This window comes from Hydractinia symbiolongicarpus, chromosome 5, assembly GCF_029227915.1.
Source record: "Hydractinia symbiolongicarpus strain clone_291-10 chromosome 5, HSymV2.1, whole genome shotgun sequence".
Taxonomy (NCBI): domain Eukaryota; kingdom Metazoa; phylum Cnidaria; class Hydrozoa; order Anthoathecata; family Hydractiniidae; genus Hydractinia; species Hydractinia symbiolongicarpus.
This window is the reverse complement of record NC_079879.1, coordinates 6,061,103-6,088,084: the sequence shown is the minus strand read 5'-3', so window position 1 is coordinate 6,088,084 and position 26,982 is coordinate 6,061,103. Positions and strand designations below refer to the sequence as shown.

Genomic DNA, 26,982 nt, shown 5'->3' with positions numbered 1-26,982 from the left:
AAGAGCAGAATCGTACATGTAGAGTATTATTTTGTGTATTTACTGGTTAAACGAAGAAATACAACATGCAAACACAATACAACAAGCCTTCGTAATTTTCGATCCGAAACAACCTTGTGGTTTTGTGTTCAAAAAATATTAACGTATTGAACTATTTCATTTTTTAAATATTTTCAAGAAACAAAAAATTTGACGGTGTCGTATGTCATTTCGTCTTTCGCGTTGACCATTGCAATCAGAAGTGTACAGCAAACTGTGAGTAAACTATGTTAGAAATCGCTAATTTTGTATGCACTATAATTATAGTAAAAATAATATATGTAAAAAAAGAAAAAAAAGAAAATCATATTTTAAATACCATCAATAAAGGTAGTAAATAAATTATCTTAAATTATCAACCTGTGTGCCGATAAAAAAAATGACACAATATTCAAAAATATATATTTATGCATTGATAAAAGTTTGTTTGAAGGAGCACGACAAGAAAGATATTTCCTGTCACCGCAAAATATCATATAATTCTAATCTCCTAAATGTTGACATCAAAAGTTCGAGTTGATGTTTTAAAGGAAAACGAAATTTACACTATTTAATTGAAGATAGTCTGCCGATTTAAAGCATTGATTGAAAGAACCAAACAAAACGACTGAAAACGACACGTTTTATACTACCTTAAGGGAATTAATTTTTTCGGGCATCAAATTTTGCGAATCTCGTGAGTTTTTGTCAATTTCGCTAAAATAATTTCCCGCAAAAATTTACATAAAAATACATATAATATATATATGTGAATTTCAATTCAGCATTCTTTTTTATGTTTCTTTTTTTTCAATAAAAAGCTTTGAAAAATGGTATAAATCGCGAAATAAAATGTCATCAAATTCTATTTTCTCGAAATTTAATTCTCGCTAAATATTAGGACTTGCAAACTTCGTGAAAATTTTGGTCCCGCGAAAATTAAATTTTATTTCCAAAAAGTTTATTTCGCAAAAATTAAATCCTTAAGGTAAATGATAGAAAATGGTAGAATGATTCTGGATGTTGGATGTAAACCCTATTAGCTAAATTGTCATTAGCTTCTGATGCGAATTTGAAATTTTGCAACTCGTTAGCAAAATGCTATTAAAACTTAACGGAAAGATTTCTGGAAAAAAAGCTAAAGCTAGTACTTGTAATGGAGAAAAACATGACTACTAACAAAAAATAATATGTACAAAACGCAAATACAATAAAAAATTAAAAACACAAGTTTTGCCAAAAAACTTACAAAGACATGTCACAAAATTTTCACAATATTTAAGGAAAGCTTGATTTATACTGAACTAAAAATTTTACAATATCCAAGCAAAGCACTTACACTAAACTAACTCTTGAATATCGCAAATCGATCACGTTTATACATTTTCCAGATCTATGCTTAAAAAGCTAATCAAAAAGTCTGAGTTCTTTTTTTTATGTGGAATCCGAATTGTTAAAAAACAAAGCAAGGTTCATTAAACCACAAACAACACTAACAACACCATAAGCACGTCTGTTTTGGTTAAGAAAATAACAGAGAAACACTTTAAATATTTCTAGCGCAACAGGTTGGTCACCATTTTAGTGATCATAAAAAGCCGTTCTATGTACTTACAAATTCAAGAAAAATATTGATACTACAAATTCTTATATAAATATGTTTAATTTTATACATTTGCATAGAAATAACCATGGCAAAGACTTATCGAGTAAATCTTAAATTTATGGAGTTTCTGTGTCACGAAAATGGTAGCACTTTCTTGTTTTACCGTATAGCGCAAATGAACAATCAGACGTTGATTTCAGTTAAATTTCTTCCCAAGATATTATCAGCTGTCTCGAATATCTATGAGCAAAAAACAGGTTTAAAATACCATAAAAATTTGCACACTTCTCAAGAAAATGCTTGTTTATACTTAGTGCAAGTGCTGGAGAGCATGGTCAAACTTACCAGACTATAGTTAACACCTTCAAATAACGCTTGTATGAACCTTCTCATAGTCAGACGAAATGAATACATGCCAAGCCGCTCCATAACTTGAGAATACAAACATAAATCTTGAAACGCCCAAGGAAAGCGACTGCGCAGGCTAAACGAGAAAAAAACGGTTAAGACAAACAGAAAATCGGATAATTACAACGCTTTAGAAGTTAGCGAAACCAAACAGGAAACAATCAATCCATGCATTTGCAACATTGTGATCGTCGAGTACCCTGACTTACTTCATATATCTTTGATCAGATAGTGTATACGTGTTTTCACGTGCAGTGGCCCCGATGCAAATAATCAAGAACTATACGAATTTGTGATTCTTTTTGTTTGTCAATTCAAATCTTTATTATTATTATCATTCTTATTACTTTATTTTCCTAGGGATAGCCGTAATCTAGTATTTTCACATTGTCTCTTAACGTGGTAAGGAAATAAGTCGATGTTTATTAGTTAACAGCTCTAGATGGACAAATTGTTTTCCAAATCCAAGTGAAGTTTTCTTAAACAAATTTTTGACCGTTTACGTCACAACGGCATTCATATTTGTTGACATTTAAATGATGTTGGTAAACTTACGAAAGAATTTCTTGCTGAGTTCCTTTCGACGCAACAGCACTGCTCAAATTGACGACCAGTCTCAACACTTCTTTGTGTACGGTCAGTTTCTGTTTCAAATTCTTGTTTTCTGTTTCGCGCTCAGAGCACTCTGAATCATCATCTTCTGGCGAATCTTTACTTGATGTGCGCGACTTCAAGTGATCTGGGAGATCCTGTTCGCTAAATATTTTGCCTAAAAGAAGAACAGAGAAAGGATAACACGGACGGACGGACGAACAAACAAACGAAAAAACCCGACAAACAGACGAGTTGCCACTAACTCGTCGACTCTCACCTCCTTTGTCAATTATAGTTTTGCAAGCCAAACATCTTTCTCTAGCGTGAACGTAACCTTTGTTGTCGAATGTTTGCAGGTTATTACTTTCGGAAAATTCGACGGAATTATCGGCCCACGAACCAAGGTATTCATATGGTGTCACCTAAACAAGAGGTCGAAATTCGAGATATTTTTCAACGCGCTCTGTATCAATGGAACGTATCAAAATTTAGGAGAAATTGTAACAGTAACACAGGCATTAAAAATTGACTATGCCTAACCCATCCTCTATACCACTATAGATTTTTGATGGGCCAACTTGCTGTAAAAAATCACACATGATGAGCTTACGCTAAAGAATTCAGCCAGATTATTTGGCAAACACCTTCCTACATAATCTTCTGATGGAGAGCTGTAAGCTTCACTGGCTATCACCTCAACCATACCGCCGGAGGAGGCTGTACTGATCTGTCTCCGTGGTAACATAACTCCCATTACTGGTGTGCTGCCGCGTCGAGTCGAAATGTCCATCAACCGACGATACTGATAAGCTAGACTTCTAAATAGTTAAGTACAAAAAGAAAAAGTAATAATTATAATTTTTTGCGACAAATAATAAAAAATAATTCAATAGGTTCACGACTAATATAAGTAGAATTCAAGTGCATAGTGTACATGACATGAACCTTACCATATAAGGAATGGTGGCATTTAATTTGTTTAATTCGAAGGACTTGCTATTGATTAGTTTTATCCGAATTAAAGGACACACACTTTCACGGAAACCTCTCTCAAAAAAGGACATACTTAGATGATTTTCTTCTTTCCGACACACCACTTTGTCGTCGAAGTGTCGAGTCTAATTCCTTTTTGAACGAGCGTTGCTTCTTCAGCGTTTGCCAAGCTGTGTAACCATAACTACCGTCACGAGAATACGAGGACGAGTAAGGAGATTCGTACGTTACTGCCGATAGACCACGTGCACTTTTTGGACTAATACCTAACGACAAGGTAGAGCCTCCTCGTAGCCTTTTAGCAGTACGTAACCTAATACCAGAACTTGAATCCGATATTATGCTATTGGAACGGTCCCGATCTGAAACATCCTCGTTTTCAGAACGAGATTTTTTTCTTCCGGAAAGTCTTTTAAAGTTTTTTATATTTGGTCCACTTTCGGGACGCATTAAGTCACTCTCCTGGCTACTGACACTACTGGCAATTGAACTTTGTACTAAACCAACACCAGGATCACTATCCGACCTTATCTGGTTCTGTGTCGTCGTTGTCAGCTTGTTGTACATTGCAGTACCTGAGAAACTGGAACTACGCGGAGAAGTAGCTTCGTTCTCAGTTCTATGTGCACCGTCGTTTAAACTTATACTTCTGAATCGCGATTTCTCATCTACTACTGGACTCTGCGTCGGAGTGTGATCGTCAATGTTGACAGAACTATCGAGTGTGCTCGTATCGTTCGATGAATCAACGTTGGAGAACGATTTCTTATCGTTTGAATATTCGACCGATATTTCTTCTTCTATAAAAACGTCAATACCCGATTTTGAGTTCAAACTCTCTTGAGATTTCTCTTCACGAATTGGCTTCAATGGCTCTGCAATGTCTGTTGAATGCGCCCTGTCATAGCTGGGCGTTGGTGATGCCGAATATTCGGACGAATCATTCATCGAATCATCAATTTGATCCTCTATTTCCTCCTCACCTAAAATTAAGCATAACTTCGTTAAGCAACCTCATAATAGCCGTCGTCTGTCTGTTTCGGAAACACGAAATATGATATAAAAAGGACGGGCGACCCCGCGGTTGTCTTATTATAATGTTAGATACATAAGGTCCACAACACGAATATTTATGGAATGAGAAAAAGAGACGCTTCACTTTCTTAGATGTGTCTAACATGCACACATCAGTTAGCATTTTAATAACATATTTTGTTTTCAATTAAAAAACAAAAATCACACATGACGCATGCGTTAAAAACAATATAACACGTGATAAAAAAACGACATAAACATAAAATGCCCAAAAAATTTTTTTTCTATTTCACATCTTTTGTTCTCAACTTTCCCTGATAAAGACTGTAACTCACCTAAGTATATTCCAGCATCGTCAAATATGGCTTTCGTTTTCATACTTGACCGACAGCTATCAGCATCGTCCGCTACAGGCGAGGTTGCATCCGGATTCTTACCGGCCAAAAAAGGCATAAAATCTTCAAAACTTTTAAAACCCCTTATAGTGTCCGGATTGGAATAATCTGGCGGTTTATGTTCCGAAAATGGCACAGAACTGTCTTCACCTAAATAAATTCCACTATTTGAATTAAGTCTTTCAAGCCCGGACAGCAAACCATCCGATCCCTTTTCATACATATAACCTTGACTATTAACATCGAAGAATTTCATTTTCATATTAGTTTCTATAGTTTCATCCGATTGTGAAGACATATATTGAAAGTATCTAGCTTCATCGCTGGTGAGCGCTCTCTGTTTCTTTCCTTTTCTCTCCTTATCACCATACGTATATATGGCATACTCAAATGACAACGGAGGTTCGGATTCGTCTTCTCCATCTCCAATGTCTTCACCTAGGTAAATGCCACCAAACCGTTCTTGGGCAGGTGCTTCAGCTACAACCGCATCACCTTCATCACCAGTTTCACTGACCTGCAAAGTGATAAAAAAGCAAGCGATAGATTGTGTTATTTAGGATACAAGTGACAAGCGAAGTGTACTACCCGCATGACTTCCAGGTAAACAAAATCTTCTACTCATATCGCATTAGCTTACGTGTGTCAAGTTATTGTCATAAAACGTTATTAAAATAGACAGCAGTAAGTTTTGCTGTTATTGGGCATAAATAATTTGATGACCTTTTCTTAAGAAAATTCAGACAAATTATATTTTTGATATTTTAAATAATATTGTATCTATTTATACCTAGTAACTTATTAGGTAGAGAAAGGGAAATTTAAGATAAAACAGAGAAAATAAACTTAGAAACATGCGAGCTATTTTTGGAACGGCGCATTTAAGACTGCAATTATTTCATGTCACACTTAAAACATACGTTTTGTCAAATGCAACTTAAATGTTGCTACATCTTCGCAACTAAACTTTGAAGTTGGATACTCTTCAGATAGAGTTTAGAAATATTGTTATTTTCATTTATGTTTTACAAGAATATAAAGCTGGGATTTACTTATAAATTAAGAATATCTTAAGAATAATCCTTAGGCTGTTTTCCTATAGAAAGGAGAAAAAACTAATAAAGCATTAACATCAAAACATGTCACCTTCCTCATTTTAAAGGTTTAAAATCATTTCATACACATGTATAAGAAAGTATTAAGAATAATTTCAGTCTGAAAATTAATAAATATTTCACCTGCTCTGATTTTTCTCATTTTTATTAAAAAGCGTGTGGCTCTTAATTGCATTAAACAAAGAGAATTTAATAAACTCATTAACGAATTGGATAATTAGGCAGAACGCTAAACTCACAAAGACTATAGAAATAAATAGATGAAAAAGTTTGGGCGTTTCATTTTTTTTTTTTTTTTTTTTTGTTACGAACAGTTTTAGGGGCACTAGATAAACCGCTCTGAAGTTATTAACAAAAGTAAGGCGCTTTTACCACCCTCTTCTCTGCCTGAATACAATTCAACACCAACGTGAAGGTTTCAAAAAATTAACATGAGATATATTAGGGCAGCACTAACTTGCTCTTCATCGGATGCGTCTGACTCCAAAAAATACATCATATCTTGTTCAATAACAGGCCATTTATCTGATCCTCTATGTCGAACACTCTCCCAGCCTAAATCTTCCAACTTATCCGCACCTACTGATGTACTTGCGATCAAACCAAGCACATAAAAACACGTTCTAAAAAACAACAGCAACATGCCTTTACTTGATGGCGTACTTTATATTTGATGTAGGAGATTTTAATGAAATACTATTGTACATTACCATTATTGAAAATACTACTGGCCCAAAAACACTTTCTTTGTCTTTACGTGGATTGATCGTTGAGAACCCAGCGTAATGTGATGTAACGCAGCGTATTGAAGTGTACAACAAGGCTCACAAGATTAGAGTAGCCTTAAATGTTCATTATTACGTCCATCAACATGTACTATGGGTGTTGGACTTAAGAATTTGGCATTGTTTCTCCAGAAACCTTAGTAAGTACATCAAAATTTCACCTATATCTTAAACCTATTACATATGAAAATTATAATGGTTACACGTTGTAAAGCAGTAGAAAATACCAACCCTCTCAGCGTAAGTACTTCACAATTTAACGCCATGTCGACAATACGTTCGATGATATCTGGTTCACTACTATGACTTGTATCGTCTTCCTCTTTTCCCTGTTCGGCGGTACACGAGTCAGTTCCTGTAGACAGTTGCGATGGCCGCTTGTTATTTTGTACCAAGTTCATACCCAGACTGGTAGATGTAATGTGGCCCTGAAGTATATAATAAAAAAACGTCAGCCTTGAAATTCACGTCAACATTAAGCCGTGCTGACTTTTTAACACGTAACGACCTAGAATGATAATGCATGCTGACCTGTCATTACTATTAAAAACGGTAAAATTTGAGCTGGTAAAATCCCGCCAGGCTTTGGACGCCGATCTAAAACCTTCTGAATTACAAGGGCTGAATCATCTCAGCTAAGCTTATATCTTAATACAATAAAAATCAGGCTATTTGCGAAATATCACCTTTAAGGAAAGAGCTTAAGTACACAAACAAAATCATACTTGACTATTACACTTGTTATACTTACTATGGACCAGAGAGCAGCCTTCATGTGGAGAATGTCACATGAATTTTCAGTGCACTGTTGTGTGATTACATTAATGGCGTTTGATAATAAATTCTAAACAACAAAAACGATGGTAAAAAAAAATTAGCCATTTGATTTATTCAATTATATTCGCTTACTTCATAGAGTTTATTGTTTCCTATTTAGGCTGAAATACACAATCAGTTTAAACGGAAGGTCAAAACCTGACGAATGGGCTATAGAGGGAACACGATGAAAGGTTTACCGTCTATACTTGTGGCGTTTAAACGTGCAAGGAAAAAAAACGAATCGTTGCTGGTTGTATGTTTATACTTGAATAAAGAGAATGAAGAAACACAGAGCAAAATCAGTCCGAATGTAACCAAGTCTTCAATTATTTGATCCTGTAGCGCGAATTTTATATGCTGAAATATGAGAAAAGTTGTAACAAACGAGGCTGATATTTTGAGAAACTATCAAGCCTTGTATACAAATAAAATACGGTTAAATGTTGTTGCAAACCAAGGTGTAGAAGTGAGAGTATTAACAAAACGCTACCATTTCTTGGTTCAAAGATTAAAAATAAAACAATTTTTTCTTTCTTTTTATCTTTCTTTCTATTTTTATTTTATCTTTTTTACATATTTCACTTATTTTTTTATTTTTTTTTGCTTTTAAAATACTGCCCATTTCTCTCATACGCATCTTCTTTCGATAGTAATTCATGAAAACAACATATTTACCAGATCATCCGTTACAAAGAAAAGGTCAATGTTCTTGAAATGACTGATAGCAAAAATTTGACAGGTCAAATATTCCGTTTCAGCCAATCGTTTAATTAATTAGATTAGTTAAAGCAAACATACAGGTAGCCAGACAGACATTTTGCAGAATATTTTTGGCTTATACCTGTTCTTGTATCAGTTGAATTCCCTGTCTATGTTTCGACAACTCTCCATAGAGATGCGGTAAGACATAAACATCTTTTCTTTGGACAAATCTAAACAAGCAGATAAAATATATTTTTTAATCCAACGAAAACAACACAACAAAAAATTACAACTTGTTTTTTATGCTCTCTTTTAGCAAACTCTCCTTGGTTTTCAAAATTTTAAAATTAGTCCACCTAAATTGTTAACAGTGCGGTTCCTTATTACATGAGATACAGTATTTACAAACGAACACAAGTAAATTAAACAAACACAAAATGATTAAATTGCATATTTTGAGAACAATTTTGGGATCAATATATCTCTACATTTTTAAATTGTGAGGTACTGACCCGGTTTTTCAATTAATTTAAGATACTTAACACTCCTTGTGTCCTATTTCATCGAATATTGTTTATTTTGACGGAAAAATTAATAAAAGAAGAAAAGTTTTGTCCAAGTGATACAGAAAAATTCTGCTGCAAAGTTTACACCTACTTAGAATTTGATCTTCTAATGTAACCGCCATCTGTTCCATGTCTTTCGTACAAACTTAAAGACTCTGCTATTTCCAATTCAATCCAATGCACATATTCGCGATTAAACGTCTAAAATAAAAAAAATTCAAGTTTACGACTGATTTTGACAGTTTGAGCGAAATCCGCCCAATTACCAAAAAGTGCGCGAGCTCCCAGCTAGACCGTTTAATATAAGGAAGTAGAAGTAGAATGATAATCTAATTGCATAAAATTTTGTAAGTTAACCCTATTCGGTCCGGGGGGGGGGGGCGGATTCCGCCCCCCCTGACGGTTTTTTTTTAATAACTCCTGATTGCTTTCTTATATCGCTATGATACTTACTGAGTTTCAACATTTATCTATTAGACACCTGCATGCTATATTTTTAGGTCCCATACCTTTCAGAGGCTCTGATATTGGCCATTACTCGAAACTACCCCTAAAATCTCTATGAAATCCTTATAATGGGGAAGATATAATAACTCCTGTTAGGATTATCCTTAGAACTTGAAACTTGCAACACAACTTTGTTTCATCAAGAAGAATCATTTCGAATAATTTTGACACGTGACTAATCCGATTTCCCGATTTTTTCGGATTTTACCCGAAAATCGGAAAAAACGGATTTTCGGGTAATTTTTGGCAATTTTTTATTCGATTCATGTAAAAACCGGAAGATATGTTAAAAAAATTTTATTTAGCTTTCAGAAACTTCAAACAGAATGTAAAAATTCGCTCTAGAACAAAAGTAATTATATTTTAAGCAGATAGTGGCATTTTGTAACAATTTTTAAGCTTCCGATGACGTCACAAAAAATTTGCTGACGCAAGCAAAAATTTATTGCCGCCATTTTGTTCCTTTCATGACGTACTATAAGTGTGCCAAGTTTGATTCAATTTGAACAATCCTATAAAAAGTTATTGAGGGGGGGCGGAATCCGCCCCCCCCCGGTCATAGTATGTTCGAAAAACCCCGGACCGAATAGGGTTAACTTATAAAAATATAAGTGGTGAAAATTTTAAATTTCTCCCGAAGGAATAGCTGCAAACACATCCACAGTATAACACACGTTTCTTGACAACAACAATTATAGTTGAACAAATCGGAAAAGATTTTTTTGTTTCCTTCACTTCATTATCATATAGTCATTAATTTGTTTTTATTTCCAAATGAAAAAAAAAGGAAACATACTTACAGTTTTCCACACTTCCACCAACGGATTCAAATAGTCCATTTCTAATAAGTAAGTAAAACCTCTAGCAACCGAAACATATCTAAAAAATCAGTGAAATGATATTGACTTATTCTTGTAAAAACACTCTTCAGAAAAAGAAGCTTTGACAATTAATACTGCTACGTCATACACCAAAGAATTTAATTTTCACTTCAATTCACAATTGTTTATTATATTGAATTGTCCAAGCAGGTATTCTTGCTTTTCTTCACAAAAATGTTTTAAACTCGTTTCGCTAAAAAGACTACGACACATTCCATGCAATTAGCCCTCTAAATGAAAACAACCCGTCTTCAGTATCGTAAGAGGCTGATTACGGATTGTCTAAAAACGTAGTTTCTAATGTCAACCAAATATTATACCGTGACATCAGACGAATTGCGTGATCTCCCAGGTGTAGCAATGCAGGTTTCACTTCAATTAGTCTCTGTAGGTTAGCCTGAAATAAAAAAGCGTTATGATTTTTATGATTTTTTCACCAATACAGTAATTTACAGTAACCAGTTTATAACTACCTCATCTTCACAAGCCTCTTCTAAAATATCTATTGTCGTTTCAACCACTTCTGCTTCTTGATCATAAAGCTGAAAGAAAAACTACCATACTCAGCAATCACTATCAACACGAGATCAAAGATTTGCAGCTAAAATTATTAACAGGTACTAAAACTCTGCTTGCCGTATCCGCCCCAATAATTTTCCTACTAAAAAAAGAAAGAAAGAAACAGAAATAGATAGATAGATAGAAAAGAAAGAGGAAAGAAGAGTGAAAAAGAGACAAAGAGAGAAAGCACGAGAGACAGAGAGAAAAAAAAAACAGAGAGAAAGTCGTTCAGGAATATTAGGATCCTTCCCATAGACTATTATTATAAAAATCACTCATGTAAATTTTCTAAAAAATGTCAGCACCCTTAAAAATTCTAGTGTTCTTATCATTTTTTAGATTATTGTGGACGTGTATATAGAGCAAAATTTATTTTTTTATATAGGTCCCCCAATATTAAAATTGTGTTTACGGCACTTGCTGTAAAATTATCATCCTACAGATAGGTATAATACAGATAGGTATTCCTGTTGTTCCATTCATTTGTTCGGTAAGGTCTTCAGACAGGTGTTTTGTGGATTATACCGACCGCTAATCCCACCTGTAAAAGCCGTGTAAATATTCAGTCTTCACCTTCGGTTCATAAAAAGTTCTTTTTTATGTATCTTTAACCCCCACAACCCTTTTACTTAATTTTAATAGTAACACAAAACTGACAAAGCCCTCAACGCACATGAATAAAGTAAGAGACAATTAACAGGTTTCAAAGTATGCATATAAACCCTCCAAAGGCCTGACTCTCATACGTTTGGTGGAGAGTTATAGAAAAACCATTACTTTTTTATAACTCTCTGTTTTATTACACCTTGTGGAATATCAGTCAACTCTTTGTAAATAAATGGAAACACAATACGTTTACAAATTATATTAAAGTGCAGGTTACCTGATTGGTTAAGAATTCAATACCCCAGTTGCTGAAATATGGGCTTTTTACACGCAGCAAAACACGTAAGAGTTTGGTAGCGTATAATCGAGACGACTAAAAAGTTTAATGGTACAAAAAATTCAAATGAATTACGGAGATTGACATAAAGTATGAATATCAAAATCCTGCTAGACGATAACAAAGTAGAATCACTAACAAGATCCTAACAAAACGTTTTAATGGTCAATTACATTGATGCAACATTGAATAAGGAAACAACATTTTCTTGCTTTCACATGCACCTCTAACACAAACTTTTAGGAAGATTATAAATTTCACTGAAAGTTTACTCAAAAAAGTTTACTCACTCACCAAAGGTGAAGCTGTTAACGATTTTGATAATAACACTCTAGCTATACCATTTCTTCCGTAATCAAAGCAAGATGTAATTAATTTCACCAAACTGTCTCTTCCAGCCATGCTACAGATTTCCATCAAACTGGTGAGTAGAAGTAAGAAATAATTAGAATTACAATATATAAAAAGACAATTAGCTAACCTTAAAACGAGACTAATTTTGAAAACTGGGCTACTGGATTTTTTTCATTGGTACATTAACCTTTAGCACTCTGTTTCTTTACCCAACACGTTGGTATTTTGTGACCTATCTTTATGTTATATTTTTAGTAATAATTTTAACTTCAAACATTTGCACACTTCATCATATTTTTCAACTTCAACCTTTACTTCAGCGTATATTATATTTTGTGATTTGCTTTTGACAAAATATAATTTTTACACAATTAAAATTTTTTCAAAAATTAATCTTTCGCCCACTAGTTATCACCAGGGTGTAATCCAGCGTTCTCAGTAGCCACTTATCGGCTATTACCTAATTGAAATTCATCCTAAATTTCCTAATTTTCAAAATATAACCCATTTTATGCCAGTTGTTAAGGAAAAGATTTCAATAATACCTAAGACAACCTTGATGAAACTTCTATTTGGGATTTAGCGCCCTTGTTTTACATATTTGGACTACACCCTGATCACTAACAACAGAATGAACACTTACTATTGAAATACTCCAGGTGTTTTGTCTAACATCCTTAATCCATTCTCTGATGAAGACAGACGCCCAATTATAAGAAAATAATCCCGAGCTAATGTTTCGTTAAGACTTTGGGTGCTAAAAATACCATTCAAGATACCAGGCTGGGTAGCCTAAAAAAATGTTAGAAAAAGATAAAAACTGCCGTAAAAAAAGTGTTACAGCTGCATGCCAGACAACAAAAAAGACATATACAGTGTACATGAAATTATCATGAAAAATATCTTCGGTAGTCGTTAGCCCGTGGAAGAAACCACGGGTCTGCTGGTCCTCAAATTGTACTCTTCATATATCACTGTGTCGTGCGTTTTTAACACGACATCATGCAACGTGAGATCTGCATTGTATTATATTGGTAATTGGAAAATTTCAATATAAATTAGAAATCCAGATGAGATAATATTTCATAAACAGTAGTGGAAGACTGAGATATGAATGCACAAAAACTAAAAGGTTCTGAAAAATATGATGATATTAAACCAAGGTTCTTCATTCCCCTACGTCCTGCGCACCTCTGCCTTCTTCAAATATAATACATGTCATTATTATGTCAACAGATATACATTTTGTATCCACAAAAGAAAGATAACTGCAAAATAAGTTTTTCCATCAAGAAAAATATTTTAAATGCTTTGTGTCTCAAATAATGCATGTTTAATTTAGCAAATCTTACCTCACCCAAGCAATCTCTAATTTCTTGTAAAACTTCTACTAAAAGTCGCTCTCCCTCTGGTTGCTAAAATATGCAAAAACAAACCATAAGAATTTCCACACACGTTACTTTGGAGGCGAAAGACTTCACAGGCTTACTTACTTCCTCACGCTGCAGCAAAAAATCTGTCAATTGGAGAGCCACTGTTGAATATATCCTAGCCATTGGGTCAGTTTGGTTAATAGAGGAATATAACTTTTGCAAAGGTTTGTAGAAAAATGTTAACCTTTTGATAAATCTACAAAAAGAAGACACTGACATGTTGCATAAACAAAAACAATTCTCGTAGCAGTATGTGCTTCACACAAACCTGTAAAAGATAGGCTCATCTGGTCTTTTAATTGACATTTTCGGAGACTACAAAATAAACAGAATATATTAAGATATATTACAAACATATTATCACACATACATGTAAAGCTAAGTAGGAAAATGTATGTAAATATGGAACTGCAAAATATGAAAATTGCCCAACAACTTCTCAAGTTAACAATTCCTTTCTTACGAATGTTTAACTTCACATATTGCAATCTTAAGATTTTGCACGTCGATCAAATTTTGCAGATGGTAAAAGCTTGCTGCAATTTCTTGTTATTTCGCGCAAATTTAATATTACGTGGACGACAAAAGTTGATTAGCTTATTTCATTGTTGCTGTTGCAGTACTGCACAGCGGTGATAGATATTAATTGAATGATGTCTTTTACAGACTGCATATTTTATGGGTTGGTAACGCAGACTTAACTTGGCAGAAAAAAAATCTCCATAATTCACTTAAGGCAGTTTATACAGCTAGTTAGTTTGTTGTAGATTGGTAACCAGGTAGCATTAAAAAGGTTAACACCCTGCTGATAATGTTGGGGTGATCATGTTAAAATCGTCAAAAAAAAAATCCATCTAAGTTACAAAAATAATACCTCCAGTATAGTGCTAATAAGATCCCAGTTCCAAATCCTATATTCATTATCTTGCGTTAACATCACTTGTGTTTCTCTTATTGCAGACAACACTTCGTCCATGTCCTGAAACCAAACACCATGAATTCAATAAAAACTTTTACAACTCATAATTCACCTTAAAAATTCTGTAAATACTACTAACTTACGACTTTTTATTAAGGTAGATAATACACCTTACTGGAAAGCATATATAATGTTAAAATGACAGGTAAACTCAAATGTCATACCCTCCATGTGCACTGTATTTCCACTTTATCTTGTCGTGACTTAGATTTTTGAGCAGCTTGGAGGTTATTAGCAGTCTATAAAAATGCATTTAGGCTAAGTAGCTGTATATTTTTACTGGCATTCTTATAAACACGTCACGTTCCCCGATGCATGCTATAATCCAAAGGTTAGTTTATTCACTTGTAGTAAATAAATAAGTTTTGTAAATCAAAGAGCTATATATTTTTTCGTAAGTCAGTAATGATTTACCCAAAAAATGCGTTAAAAATACAGTAGCTATATAGTGCTTCAGAATGCGTTTACACGTTACAAAACAGGGCATGTAAATAACCGAAAAAGTGCAGCTTTCTCGATATTTTGGTGGGGGGTCAGTTAATCAATAATGTAAGTTCCGTTAAATGTATGATTAAATTAAATATATGTGATCTTTAAAAATATTCAAGAAAGAATACCTGTGTAAGAAGTTGTTCCATAAAAAGAGTATTTGGAACAGTTCCTCGCTTCTTCATTTGATGTAACTGATCAAGATAACCAACAGCAGCACTGGCTTTTCTAAATATAAGTTTTGAAGCATTTTTACCAAAATGTGGAATACCTTCCAAAACTAAGTTTTAAAATAAACATTTTCTAGGAGATTCAATTTAAATATTGGAGCAGTGTATAAAGGTTGACCTCCACTTGAACAAGAAAAAATCCCCAACATGGACCTGCGCATTAAAATAAGTTTACAGTATTGTCCAGAAATTTTTTATGTATCGGACAGAATTTTAAATTTGAAAACTTTTAATTTTTCCACGAAAATATTTTTTACAGCCAATAAAAATGCAAGAAATACATCACATGTATAAACATTGCATTGCACTAAAAGAAATTAAAGATCATCTTAAAGCCTGTCACACCACATCATCTCTTGACGATTTTAGTATACTCTCTAGGGGTAACAACCGGTATTTGCTAGAGATTAAAGAGAGTTTGTTCATAATGCGGGATAGTCCCCAGTTGAATAACAACATTAGATCTGCTCCATTGTATTTATACAATTAGTATTTAATCTGTAACTATGGTTGCTGTTAAACTTGTATATATTTAGGAGAACATTGTACGTTTTTGATTGCTTGAAAATGGGTGTGTGAACATCCGAAACGTCGCGAATAATGTAGTTTTTTTGTTGCATTGCACTACATTAAAAATGGCGGCTGATATAAATTAAAATTTTCCTGCTCAAGAAAATTATCTAATGAAAATTTTTGTTGCCTGGGAACTATTTCAACAAGTGGAGATCAGCCTTAACTGTTTAAAATTACAAAAAGCTGTGAGGCATACATTTGATAGTTTGATACAAATAAAAAAGACATTTTTCTTTCATTCATGCAATAGTAAACTAGACAATTATATTGACTTCATTTTAATTGTTACTCAATTTGGAACAATTGAGCTATTCGTGTTTTCAGGCGATCACAGACGCAATCACAGAAGCATCATTATATTGGTTATTGCAGTAACTTCTAAAAATTGTTGGTTAGGCTATTACAGATTGACTTGCCTTTGTGGCAGTAAACACACAACTAGGAAAGGTTGTACCTATCAATATACCAAAACGTCCTAGTGTCTCTAAAAATGAGCAATTCAAACCGCAATATTGTTTTTTGACAGATTCAAAACAAATGCATAATCAAGTTTTAATAGGTAAAAAAATACTGTGATATTAAGCTTTATTAATTGTTTTGATATTTTATATAATAAATAAAAATATATGATACACTAATACACTATATAGTACAGTGAAACAAACTAAAACCAACCCTCTTTCTTCAGGTGTCTTATCAAGATTTGTAGCTAGTGACATTAGTGATGGTAAACAATGAGTATTTGCAGAGTAAGATGGAGGTAGTAACATATTAGCCTAAAGACAAGTGAGATTCAGGAATTATCTGTGTTGTCATGGTCTGAAACCTTCTAACTGTATCAATCAGACTTTGGCCAGCAAATAAAGATTCACCTATGTAAACACACCCTCTGGATAAACTATCTAAGTTCATCACTAACATATTGCGGCATGTAGTGTTGTGGGTTCGTCTGCGGCTGCCAGTTTTGAGGACTGGGGTTCAATACATGCTCGCTACCAGGCAGTATGTTAGTTATGAGCAAAGTAGTTTTTCTTCCATATGTCTGGCCAGCTTGTTCAAAAATGCTAATATACGTAACATAAAAAACAATACCTTTTTAACACACTTACCATGTCCAGTAACTCACCAAGCAAGATAGAACCACGTATACAAATAAAATCATCACTCGTCGTAATAACTTGTACTAGGCTCTAAATGCACATAAGAGTTCCACGTAATGAAATAAAACTGACACATTTTAACCTGTGAGAACTACCATGGTAAAACATTTAGTGAACATACCTGTAGAATTCCAGCTTCGATAAATGCACACAATACTAATGATAAGTAGCCCTCAATTAGATTTGCTCTAGAATATCAAATTGGTCATAAGACTCACTCACAATTTAAAACTTTATTATGCTGTTCACTCAGCTTTGATACCTTGACATTTAATTATAAATACCTTGTTGATTGAGCTCGATGTGGAAGAACAGCATCAGCTTCAGGTAGTAAAAATGACTCTGTTAACTTCCAGGTTTCTTGCATTGATGAAGGATCTATATAAACATTTGAGCATAACGCAACACAGAAATCAATCCTGGCAGTAATGACTATTTTTCAGCTCTTACACAAAATGGACAAACAGCATTACTTGGCCAGTGCTTTGCAGCCTACTGGCCAAGTGATGCCTTTTATGGAAACTTTAACGGAAAATGAACACATCCACTTTGCTTGTTGCAAACAGCCACAGTCTCCATATTATTATAATAAACAAGTAGATAAGGCCCATGGAAAAATCCACTTAAACAAAAAAGTAATAACAAAGATCCGTCATTTGAAATTTGATGACCGCACCAATGACCAGCTAATACCTGTATTGTGTGGAGCTTGGTACGCTGATGAAAGGCTTGTGCAGTTTTGATTAGTGTTTAAGGAGATGTGAGTTTCAAAATTTTTATATTAATGAATTAACGTAAGTCTAAATGCATTGATGATGTGACGTAACGTCTAGGCAGTTAACAAATAAGACATACTTTTTCAACTACATCTATGGAAAATAAACACATCTACTTTGCCTGCTACACACAGACACACACAGTACTGTATTATAATAAGAGATTGCATCGCCTTTCCACAATTTTACTTACATTTAATTAAATGCCTGTTTGTTGCACCATTAGTAGCAAAGTTTATTTGAAGACCTTACTTACAAATTACTCTCACATCAGTTAAAAATCCTGGTTGTGTAAAATGTTGGAAATTGCTATATTTATACTCCCGGAGCCAGAGCCAGCCCTTATGCAATGTAGAGGCTTAAAGGAAACATAATTACATTTTTTTAAAAAATTTTTATTTACTCACATAGTGTGTGAAGTCTAACCTAATCCTAATTTGTCACACAAGTTTTATCGTATAGGTACTATTATTTTATAGGCCTGCTGTTTATTAATGAAAATGAACCTATTAGCAGGATAATAACATTTTAGCACATTTCAAACCTTATATGCCATTTATTGTTTACAAGGTACATAATGCTGCGTAATATTTAACAAGTAAATAATAATGTTTTTTCCTTACCCACACTTCTTAGTGCGGCAACATAATCATCAGTCATCTTTGGTTGTCTCAAACAAAATATTTCAAATAATGTATCTATGATTGCTTTCTATAAAAAAAATCATCAGCCATTACTATTTGTAATTACTCAGTATGCTATAAGTATCTATGAGGATATCTTGAGGTTAATTCAACTATAATAATTGTTCACTGTATTTGACGTCCTTTTCATACTTCATAAAAAAATAATTTTTGATTCGCAACCACAATTTGGGAATATATTACTATTTGGGAATTTGGGAATTTGGGAATATATTACTATGTGTTATTTTTTTTATTTAATACATCAAACATACACTTATTTCACTAAAAAATTTAAAAAAACTTACGCGGATATTCATATTAGGTAATTTAAACACACCAAGAACAGATTCTATGTTATTATCATCTGGATCACAGAGACTAACAAGTCCTACATAAAAAACACAACCGTAAAACCTCCTTATAGCAATATGGACTTGCTAACATCACAATAGGACAAATTAAATATCAGACAAAATTATGGACATTTCTTCTTACAATGCTTTAAAGGACACTATATGGGCTAACAAAGAATGACTTAGTAGCTTTTCAAAATTATACACAAGTGGGCTAACCACGTAGCAGGCTAGCTATATTGACAAGGAAAATAAAAAAAACTACTTGTAAACTATGTGTAGATGCTGCAAAACCTTCGAAATTAATATTTAACTTCCTTAGATAACTAAAACATAAAAAACATGTGTATATAGCTAACTAGCTAGCTCCTACCTAAAAGGAAATTTCGAAACTGTGGAGCCGGTAATAATTTTATAAAGTTGGTTTATACGAAAAATTATGTAACATTGATAATGCAATTTATTACTGTTTTGTTTTGTGTAGTCGCTTGCTAAAGCTATGTATCCATTACACTTGATCTGTTTTGTCTCCTTGTTTGTTTACATCATGCCATAATTCCTAAATTTTTTACTCTTACCACCTTATGCCGGTGAAAATATATGTAGTTAAATATGTACACCTTAATCAGTAGCGCGTGGCCTTGTGGTTATGATGTTCGCTTCGTAAGGACAAGGTCCGTGGTTCGGTCCACAGCGCAGGCATGTTTTGCAACTGTCTTTACTTCACTGCCCATGTCTCACCACCGTACAACATAACACTTCTTACACAGGTCTCATACAACCTACCTTTTACCTCAATTGACAGGACTCTGCTAGTCAACAAAGGAAGTAACTCTCTGAACTTTTTCCAAGCAGAACATGCACCAATAACCATAAATGTCATGTATTTTAATTTCTGACTACCATGCCTAAGCAATGATGTGCCAATGAACGCAATCATGAAGTATAACATTATTTTATTCACAAAAAAATCTTCCAAAGTTTTATCATTTCCATATTTCATTAAATTGTGGGCATTTCAGTTATTGTAGCTTTTTTTTTTTTTTTTTGCTTTGACATAAAAAAACAAGTTCTGTGATGTGACAGATTGATCATTGAATGAATGGTTCAGAAAATCTAATCTTCCCGACTTCATCTAATTTGAAATGATTAAAACAGAGCAGCAGCAGCATCCTGATGATCACAATTCAGCATAAAATGTCTTATATTTTTTAATATGTCCTACTAAGCCTTATATGTCAGCTTTATATGTAAGCTTCAAATGATTATTTTCAACATAAAACAAATAAAGTAGCATACATACCTGACCAGGACCTTATGATAGCAACAAATGCGAGTTTTGCGCTTTCAATCCTATTTAAACGATCTTCTCTAAGATAAAAAAAAAATACAAAGCTAAATCTACATGCGCCAATGACGTAGCATTAATTTAACAAATCCAATATTTGCAAATGTTTAAAATTTAAAATCATTAGTCACAAAATATTTATTATTTGAAAATATTGGAATCTTGAATAACAATGAACCTGGTTAAGTTAGTAGTAGTGTGTATATCTCAGTGAAGTTACTATAACGTACATACTTTATCAGGTTGTCGGGAACATCTGAATGATGTGTATAGTATAGATCAGTAAATGGTGCAAGAATTGGCTGAAATATAAGACACAGAAATTATCTTCCTGTGTGTTTTCTTGCGAAATATCACGTTCAATTTTTTATTACCTTAACCGTATTCAAAATCACACTGTATTAAGTGTGCAAAATTAAGTCCTGTGCAAAAATTAATCTATGCGAAAAGGTTTCTTTAAATTTTTTTTTAAATTGTAAAGGATTGCTTGTATGTTCATGATGCTTATAATGGCTTAGTAACTGTTTAGCCAGTCGCCTCAGCATCGTTCCACGAGTCTGTTGTTGGTGTAACAAACACAACATGTTTGCATCAAATATGATGCAAAGAATAAAATTGAAAGAATTAAAAATCAATGACACTATTTTCAGTAATTGGAGTAAGGTTCTGGTTCAATATAGTAGTCCGTCTAGCTGGTCCTTTTCTAATGACAAGAGTTCCTGGAATCACTAATCTTCCTTGTTGTATAGATCGTCTGTACTGGACCGACATCATAATTGCATAAGTTTACCACCACAGGCCATGAAAAAACTGTAGAAAATTACAAAAAAATTCTCTTGGTAAATGCCTAACAACCTCATGGCTGGTATTTGAAACTCAAGAAGATATGACCCAATCAGAATCCACAACCGTCTTGGCAGTATAGAAAGGACATCTACCACAGTGAAACAACCAATTTTGCAGAGCTATCAAAGAAATCGGTTTTCCTTTCTTCACAGTTATTGATGAAAACTTGTCAGCATACAATATGCCTTTAAAACCTATCATTAACATTGACCAGACAACTTCTGCTTGGTGTGCAGTAAACTCTCTAATTAGTCTGTCTGCAAAAAATAACTTTATGTGTGATATTGGTTTTATATGTGAATAAAGACCTGAAACACACCCATTTCTGTTTCAGAAACAGCACCTATTTTACTAGGTTTATTTTGCTTCTTCGTATAAATAAATCATTTCAAGCTCTAAACACTATATTGTTGACTTTGTTCCTCAAATAAATGCACAAATTTAAGTCCCTGTGAATAAGTCTAATTTCGATCCTTAAGTTTAAATCGCACAAATTTCAGTACATGCAGAATAGTACAGCATGAATACAATTAAGGTACTAAAGATTTTTAAAAAACGTCAGTATGAAAGATTTTATAAAAAAAAATTTAGTAATAAAAATTAGTTTGAATGACTAGAAAAGTATTTTTTCTAAAATAGACATTTCAAGGAGTTATTTCTAATACAGAAAAAAGCAAAATTTCACCTCAAGTCCAACTTTCCTTCTAACATAACAACGATAATTTGGATGGTTAAACAGATACAATATTGTACATATAAGAGACTCATTCATGCGTGGTACCTAAATAAACGTCATTGTTTCAGGATCAAACACACTCTTCAGTCTACAAAACCAAAACAGAAAATACATGTCTAGCATAAAAAAACTATTGTCATTGTATATCATGATAAATTTGTAACTTACTGAGCAGTCTAATGCATTTGATATAATGGCACCTATAACCCCACTGTATGCAGCTATCTTTGTATTTTGAACAGCTAAGTAATAAGAAGAAATAACAAAAAATAAAATTTAGCCATACATGCTCTTAAGAGAATTTCTAGAAAGCACTTTTACTATAGTTAAAATTATACTATAAAGTATCAAGATTTTTTGTAACAGCTTTGACCAGGAAAATTTTCTTTTCTCTTATTCTCAAAACTAAAATATCTTCTTTTCTTATTTCTGAACTTTTTTTCGCAGATTAGTAAGTAAGTAAGTAAGTAAGTCACTGATTACGTTTGTAAGCAGTGACTTCTGCATCTGTTTAGTAATACTACTTTCTAACAATTGATGCGTAAAGTTAGTTTGATTGGTAGGCAACCTTGTTTAAATTTTCATCTTTCACTTTCTGTTCACATGCTTAGTGTGAAGTTTAAATAGATACAAAAGTCTAGAAAAACTAAAGACATAATTTTTACATGGTTTCAGAATAGTTCCATATGTCTAACTTTTTAAAAGGTCCTTTTAGCATCACCAGTTTACATAAATACAAGAACTTACAAAAATATCTCTTTTATTGTTAAACACCTATTCAAAAGGAAACTAAACTCCAGTCTTACCTAGTTCACAAAGGGTTGCAAGACAAGCTCTTGACATGCGATCCTTTTCTTGAGAAGTATCACAGCTAACAGCAGATAAAGTCATTGCTAACGAAATAGGGAAAGCATGCGGGCAGAGATACACCATCTAAAAATTTACATGTTAAAAACATTAACTTATTATATTGTGTACAACCTAATAGAAAAAATTCTTACTCTACTTTTTAAACAAAACTGAAAAATTATGCACCTTCCGAACCAGCCGTAAGGCTTGGACTCTCTCGACTTCAGCAGATGGAGGTAGATCAAGAGACCTATAAATTAAACACGAAAAATCTTTATTTAGGTGCAAAAAATGAACTAGAAATCTTGTTTGAACTTCACCAGTATTATTGTAAATGTTTAAGTTTGATTTAAAACAAACTACTAAAGTACATTACGATACACCATGTCTAGCCATCTCTGCTTAACATTTACAAATACCATTCAGTTTAAACAATTTCAACGGAGTTCAGTTCTGTCATTCAGATAATCAAATGTTCATTTTCAAAAATTTAGTTCATAACACACATTCAAAAATTAGAGTGTGACGATAAAAGCATGGAGATATCATTCTCTTTTTTTTGTATTTATTAATTTTTCAAGAACTGCAACAATATTCCAACACCTTTTGTGGGGGACTAAAGAGAAGACAAAGTGACAACTTGTCATCTCCAGTGGGACTCATCAGCTCTAGTGGGTTACAATACAACTCTTATACAATACAAATCTTCTTTAAATGTATATTAACAAAAAACATGTACGTATAATCCAACATTTTACTTTACAGAGAACTTTCAAAAAACGATTTGAACAGTTACCAACTTACTTGCAGATAAATATATCTAATCTTTGGTTAAGGAAAATATTAAGACTTTCTTCATCACTAAGAAGATGTCGAAAAGCACGAAAACCAGCAGCTCGAACTTCTTTCGCAGGACTAATCAATGAGATGCGCAAACTAAAAATTAAGCAAAACCTTAAAGCTTCTTTTTGTCACTAAAACTTGGTTTATCATAAGAAGGATTAAAAATGCTACAGAACTTAGACAGTGCATCATACAAACATGAAATTTATGGGGGAAACAAATGTCCCCAGACGCACCTTCATTAATTAAATAACATGTTGTGTTTTGCATGCTTCAGTTGTGTAAAAAAGGTAAAAAAAACATCGATATATGGCATATCTTATCATAAAGAATTACAACAATTAGCCTGGTGCAACAGCACAAACAATCAGAAGGAGTGTCATCTTTTAAAAAATATGATCAATATTTACCACTTGCAAGATGTAGGAAATCCCATTTATAAGAACAGCCTTGTGTAATTAATTAAGTGATATAGCCAATTTTGATGGAACTATATCATCACATTTTTAGAAAGTGAAACCAATCACGCCTTTACAGAACTTGTTTAATTGAATGGTAATCAAATGTGGTTCATTTCATTTCTGACTATTCAGTTTGTTAAAGAAATATTTTGGATTATTTAAATAAACTTTTAAATGAAATTTAACTACTCAATCAAAAAAATTCCAATATTTAAGCAACCTAATCAAATAAGAAAAACAAAAATCTACTTGTTTAATTACCAAGCTGTTACTTCATCCAGTGAAAATCCAAAATTTGCTGTTAGTGGAACGCTTCTAATAAACTAGAAACGAAAGAAGGTAAATTTTATCAGAACACAATAATATACAAAACAACATATTCCGTCTGCATTTAACTTCTACCTGTGAAAAATTATTCAGGTAGCCCATTCTTTTAGAGGTGGACATGTGTTCTTTTTTAGTTATTTCAGTCAGCAATTCCTTCATGTTCTCGGCAACATCTGCAATGCAAGCAAATACAGTTTATATCAACTCACTACAAAATATTGTTAGTGTAAATAGTTTTCTTGAGTACTCAAATGGAAACAGAAATGGTTACTAGAAAGCTGTATGTGCATAACTAAGCAGGAGCAATGTCTTTGCTACAAGATATTTTACCTCTTGATAGGTCCAGAACTGGTGCCTCTTCATGATGCTGTTCAAGCCTGGATCCTATCAACACAATATCATTATTTTTTAAAATTAAAGTGACATTTAGTTACCACATCAAATGAAAGTAAAAAAAAATTCTGTTTCAGGATAAAGATGCTTGACTCATAATATAGTTTTCATAGTGGTTCACAGCTCAATTACAAAAATTCAACTATTTATCTAATCTTTTTTTTTCATTTTAACTACATAAGATTAAGGTAACAACAACATAGTTTGATTTAAAAGCATGTCGTTGCGGTATCATCTTTATTTTGATTGACTTAACATTCTATAAATGACAGCCTTTGTAATTCGTATTGGCACTTCGCATTTGGCAATGCATTTTCAAGTTGTATTTTTTAATTTGATACTCACCAACGGTATATTTGCACACACAAAAGTCCTAAGACACGCAAAAAAGAAATCTCAGGAAAATTTACCATTACTATTCTAAAAAGCAGAATCAATTTGCATTTTTATAACACGCCAAGACAAGGCTGAGGTGAGAGAAAGATAGCACACCAAAATTAATTTAGGAGTGCGAGGAAACGTGCGCATCGAATCATACACCATTTCTGACCAGGCTTGCATAGTGCACTTTTTAATTTACGAAAATTTAGCATTTTTAGACAGTGCAATTATTTTGTAATAAGATGTTAACTAAACAATAACAAATACTCTTTATTAAAGGTCCATGTACTACATGCTATAAAAATTTGGACTAAGTAAACCTGACATTATATTTTCATATGAAAACCCTAATGTTAATTAAGATTTGTATGTAGCCACAACTTGAAAGTGTTGATTTTATTTCAAATTTTTTTCTAGCAATTGTTATCTTCATACTGGTAATGTGTTTAATATTTTCCTCTGATTACTTCAATGTCATTGACAATATATAGTCACCCAAGAAGAATGTTTTTCAATTTTGTCGATCTAATTTAATTTATAGGGCACTAAAGGAATATTCTATTATGCAGGCCAAGACATATGACTGCACTGTATAGGTGGTATATCCACTATTGGTGAATTGAAACTAGTGCATACAGGGTTCCCACTAATTTTGCAAGTAACTTTTTTTAGAATATTTAGGAGAATTTTTGAGGATTTTAGCTGTTTTTTTGGATATTTTTTCAATAAGCGAGGAAAAGATATACAAAATTTAGTAGATTTTAGGAGAATTGAAAGTAATGACAAGGGTAACTTATTTCTGACTTATATTCCATTCATTATATAAATAAGTTTTATAAATAGTTGTTCTCTAAAAAATTTAGCAGATTTTTTGGAGTTTTGCAGAAAGTCAGGAAATTTTAGGATATTTTAGAATTATTTGGAAGGATTTTATTTTTTTACGATTTTTAGGAGGAGTGGGAAGCCAGCCATATGAGAACAGTTAGATAAAAACAAACCTGATCCAAAGCTTCTCCTTTTAAACTTCTTCATAATTTAAAAACACTGATTGATTGTGTCACATGATGCTTGCATACCAATATATAGTTCTTATTGTTTTTTATAATTTAAGTCTAAAGTAAAAATAAACTGAGATATATAGCGAAACATTTAAATAACAAATACACAAAGACTACCAACATGATAACTGCTACATTGTCCTACAATGTCAACAAAAATGAAAGTGAAAATGTCAAAATGTCTCTATTGCAGTGCTAAAAGTTTAACACCAGAGTTTCTACTTAACTTTTATACTCCTAAATATAGATGGAATTTTTTTGATTGGCTTCAGGATGGAAGATTCTACAAAATGATCATGAAATACATATCAAAATATTATAGGGTTATTAAATTTTATTCCAACTTCAAAACCGACAAATTTTATTGTTTTTGACATCTAAACAGGAATTTTTTAAAAAAAGCATTTGAATATTTTTAAAATAGAAATAGCCTTTTTCACAATAAATTCACAGCTGCGATGTGAGAATATTTTATTGAGAAATTTTGTAACTAAAAGATCTTTTGTTCTTCTTGAGTAACACACAATAAATCTTACTAAAAATATTGTATTAGTTTCAATTATAATCAGATTATAGAGTATAAAAATAGAAATAAGAAATGAAAAATGGGAAGACATAAAAATCTTTCTTCATCAATGAAGTTCAAATTGTAATTTATATATTTATCGATGCAAGCGCAAAATAAAATAAATTTTCTCTTTTATATGATACAAGAAAAAGTCACAGAATCTCAGTTTATTTTTTTCATGCTTCTTTATAAAGCAATACATCTATTAAAA

The 26,982-nt window shown here is 32.7% G+C and overlaps 1 protein-coding gene across 2 annotated transcripts; it reads right to left on the bottom strand.

Annotated features, from left to right (window-relative positions):
* Positions 1 to 198: 198 nt before the first annotated feature.
* LOC130644417 (rapamycin-insensitive companion of mTOR-like) lies at positions 199 to 26,408 on the bottom strand. Of its 2 annotated transcripts, XM_057450014.1 has the most exons (41): positions 26,144 to 26,408; positions 24,702 to 24,755; positions 24,447 to 24,544; positions 24,306 to 24,367; positions 23,545 to 23,676; positions 22,927 to 22,990; positions 22,698 to 22,824; positions 22,060 to 22,133; positions 21,841 to 21,936; positions 20,544 to 20,611; positions 20,265 to 20,332; positions 18,914 to 18,996; positions 18,546 to 18,633; positions 17,431 to 17,524; positions 17,268 to 17,334; positions 17,096 to 17,176; positions 16,662 to 16,762; positions 15,312 to 15,411; positions 14,859 to 14,933; positions 14,590 to 14,694; positions 13,984 to 14,030; positions 13,776 to 13,911; positions 13,635 to 13,697; positions 12,926 to 13,074; positions 12,223 to 12,349; positions 11,869 to 11,964; positions 10,898 to 10,966; positions 10,745 to 10,821; positions 10,344 to 10,422; positions 9,128 to 9,237; positions 8,610 to 8,700; positions 7,701 to 7,793; positions 7,181 to 7,377; positions 6,622 to 6,787; positions 4,990 to 5,566; positions 3,693 to 4,602; positions 3,237 to 3,444; positions 2,904 to 3,048; positions 2,588 to 2,801; positions 1,970 to 2,108; positions 199 to 1,864 (listed from the first exon to the last, which is right to left on the bottom strand). In XM_057450014.1, exons 1-41 carry the CDS (start codon positions 26,175 to 26,177, stop codon positions 1,808 to 1,810), a joined length of 5,421 nt encoding a protein of 1,806 aa, XP_057305997.1. In that variant the 5' UTR covers positions 26,178 to 26,408; the 3' UTR covers positions 199 to 1,807. The 2 variants fall into 2 exon arrangements, with proteins under 2 accessions (XP_057305997.1, XP_057305998.1); XM_057450015.1 differs by lacking the exons at positions 22,698 to 22,824; positions 22,927 to 22,990; positions 23,545 to 23,676; ... (2 more) ...; positions 24,702 to 24,755; positions 26,144 to 26,408 and having other exon boundaries at positions 21,841 to 21,979; positions 22,060 to 22,120.
* Between the last annotated feature and the right edge of the window lie 574 nt (positions 26,409 to 26,982).

What these genes read in the sequence shown, in the direction of transcription:
- LOC130644417 (XM_057450014.1), bottom strand. Translation starts at nt 26,177, where the DNA reads ATGAAGAAGTTTAAAAGGAGAAGCTTTGGATCAG. An exon ending in TGGAACAACTTCTTACACAG is followed by an intron (nt 14,934 to 15,311) that starts GTATTCTTTCTT and finishes GCATTTTTATAG; the next exon opens with ACTGCTAATAACCTCCAAGC. An exon ending in ACGCATCCGATGAAGAGCAA is followed by an intron (nt 5,567 to 6,621) that starts GTTAGTGCTGCC and finishes ATCACTTTGCAG; the next exon opens with GTCAGTGAAACTGGTGATGA.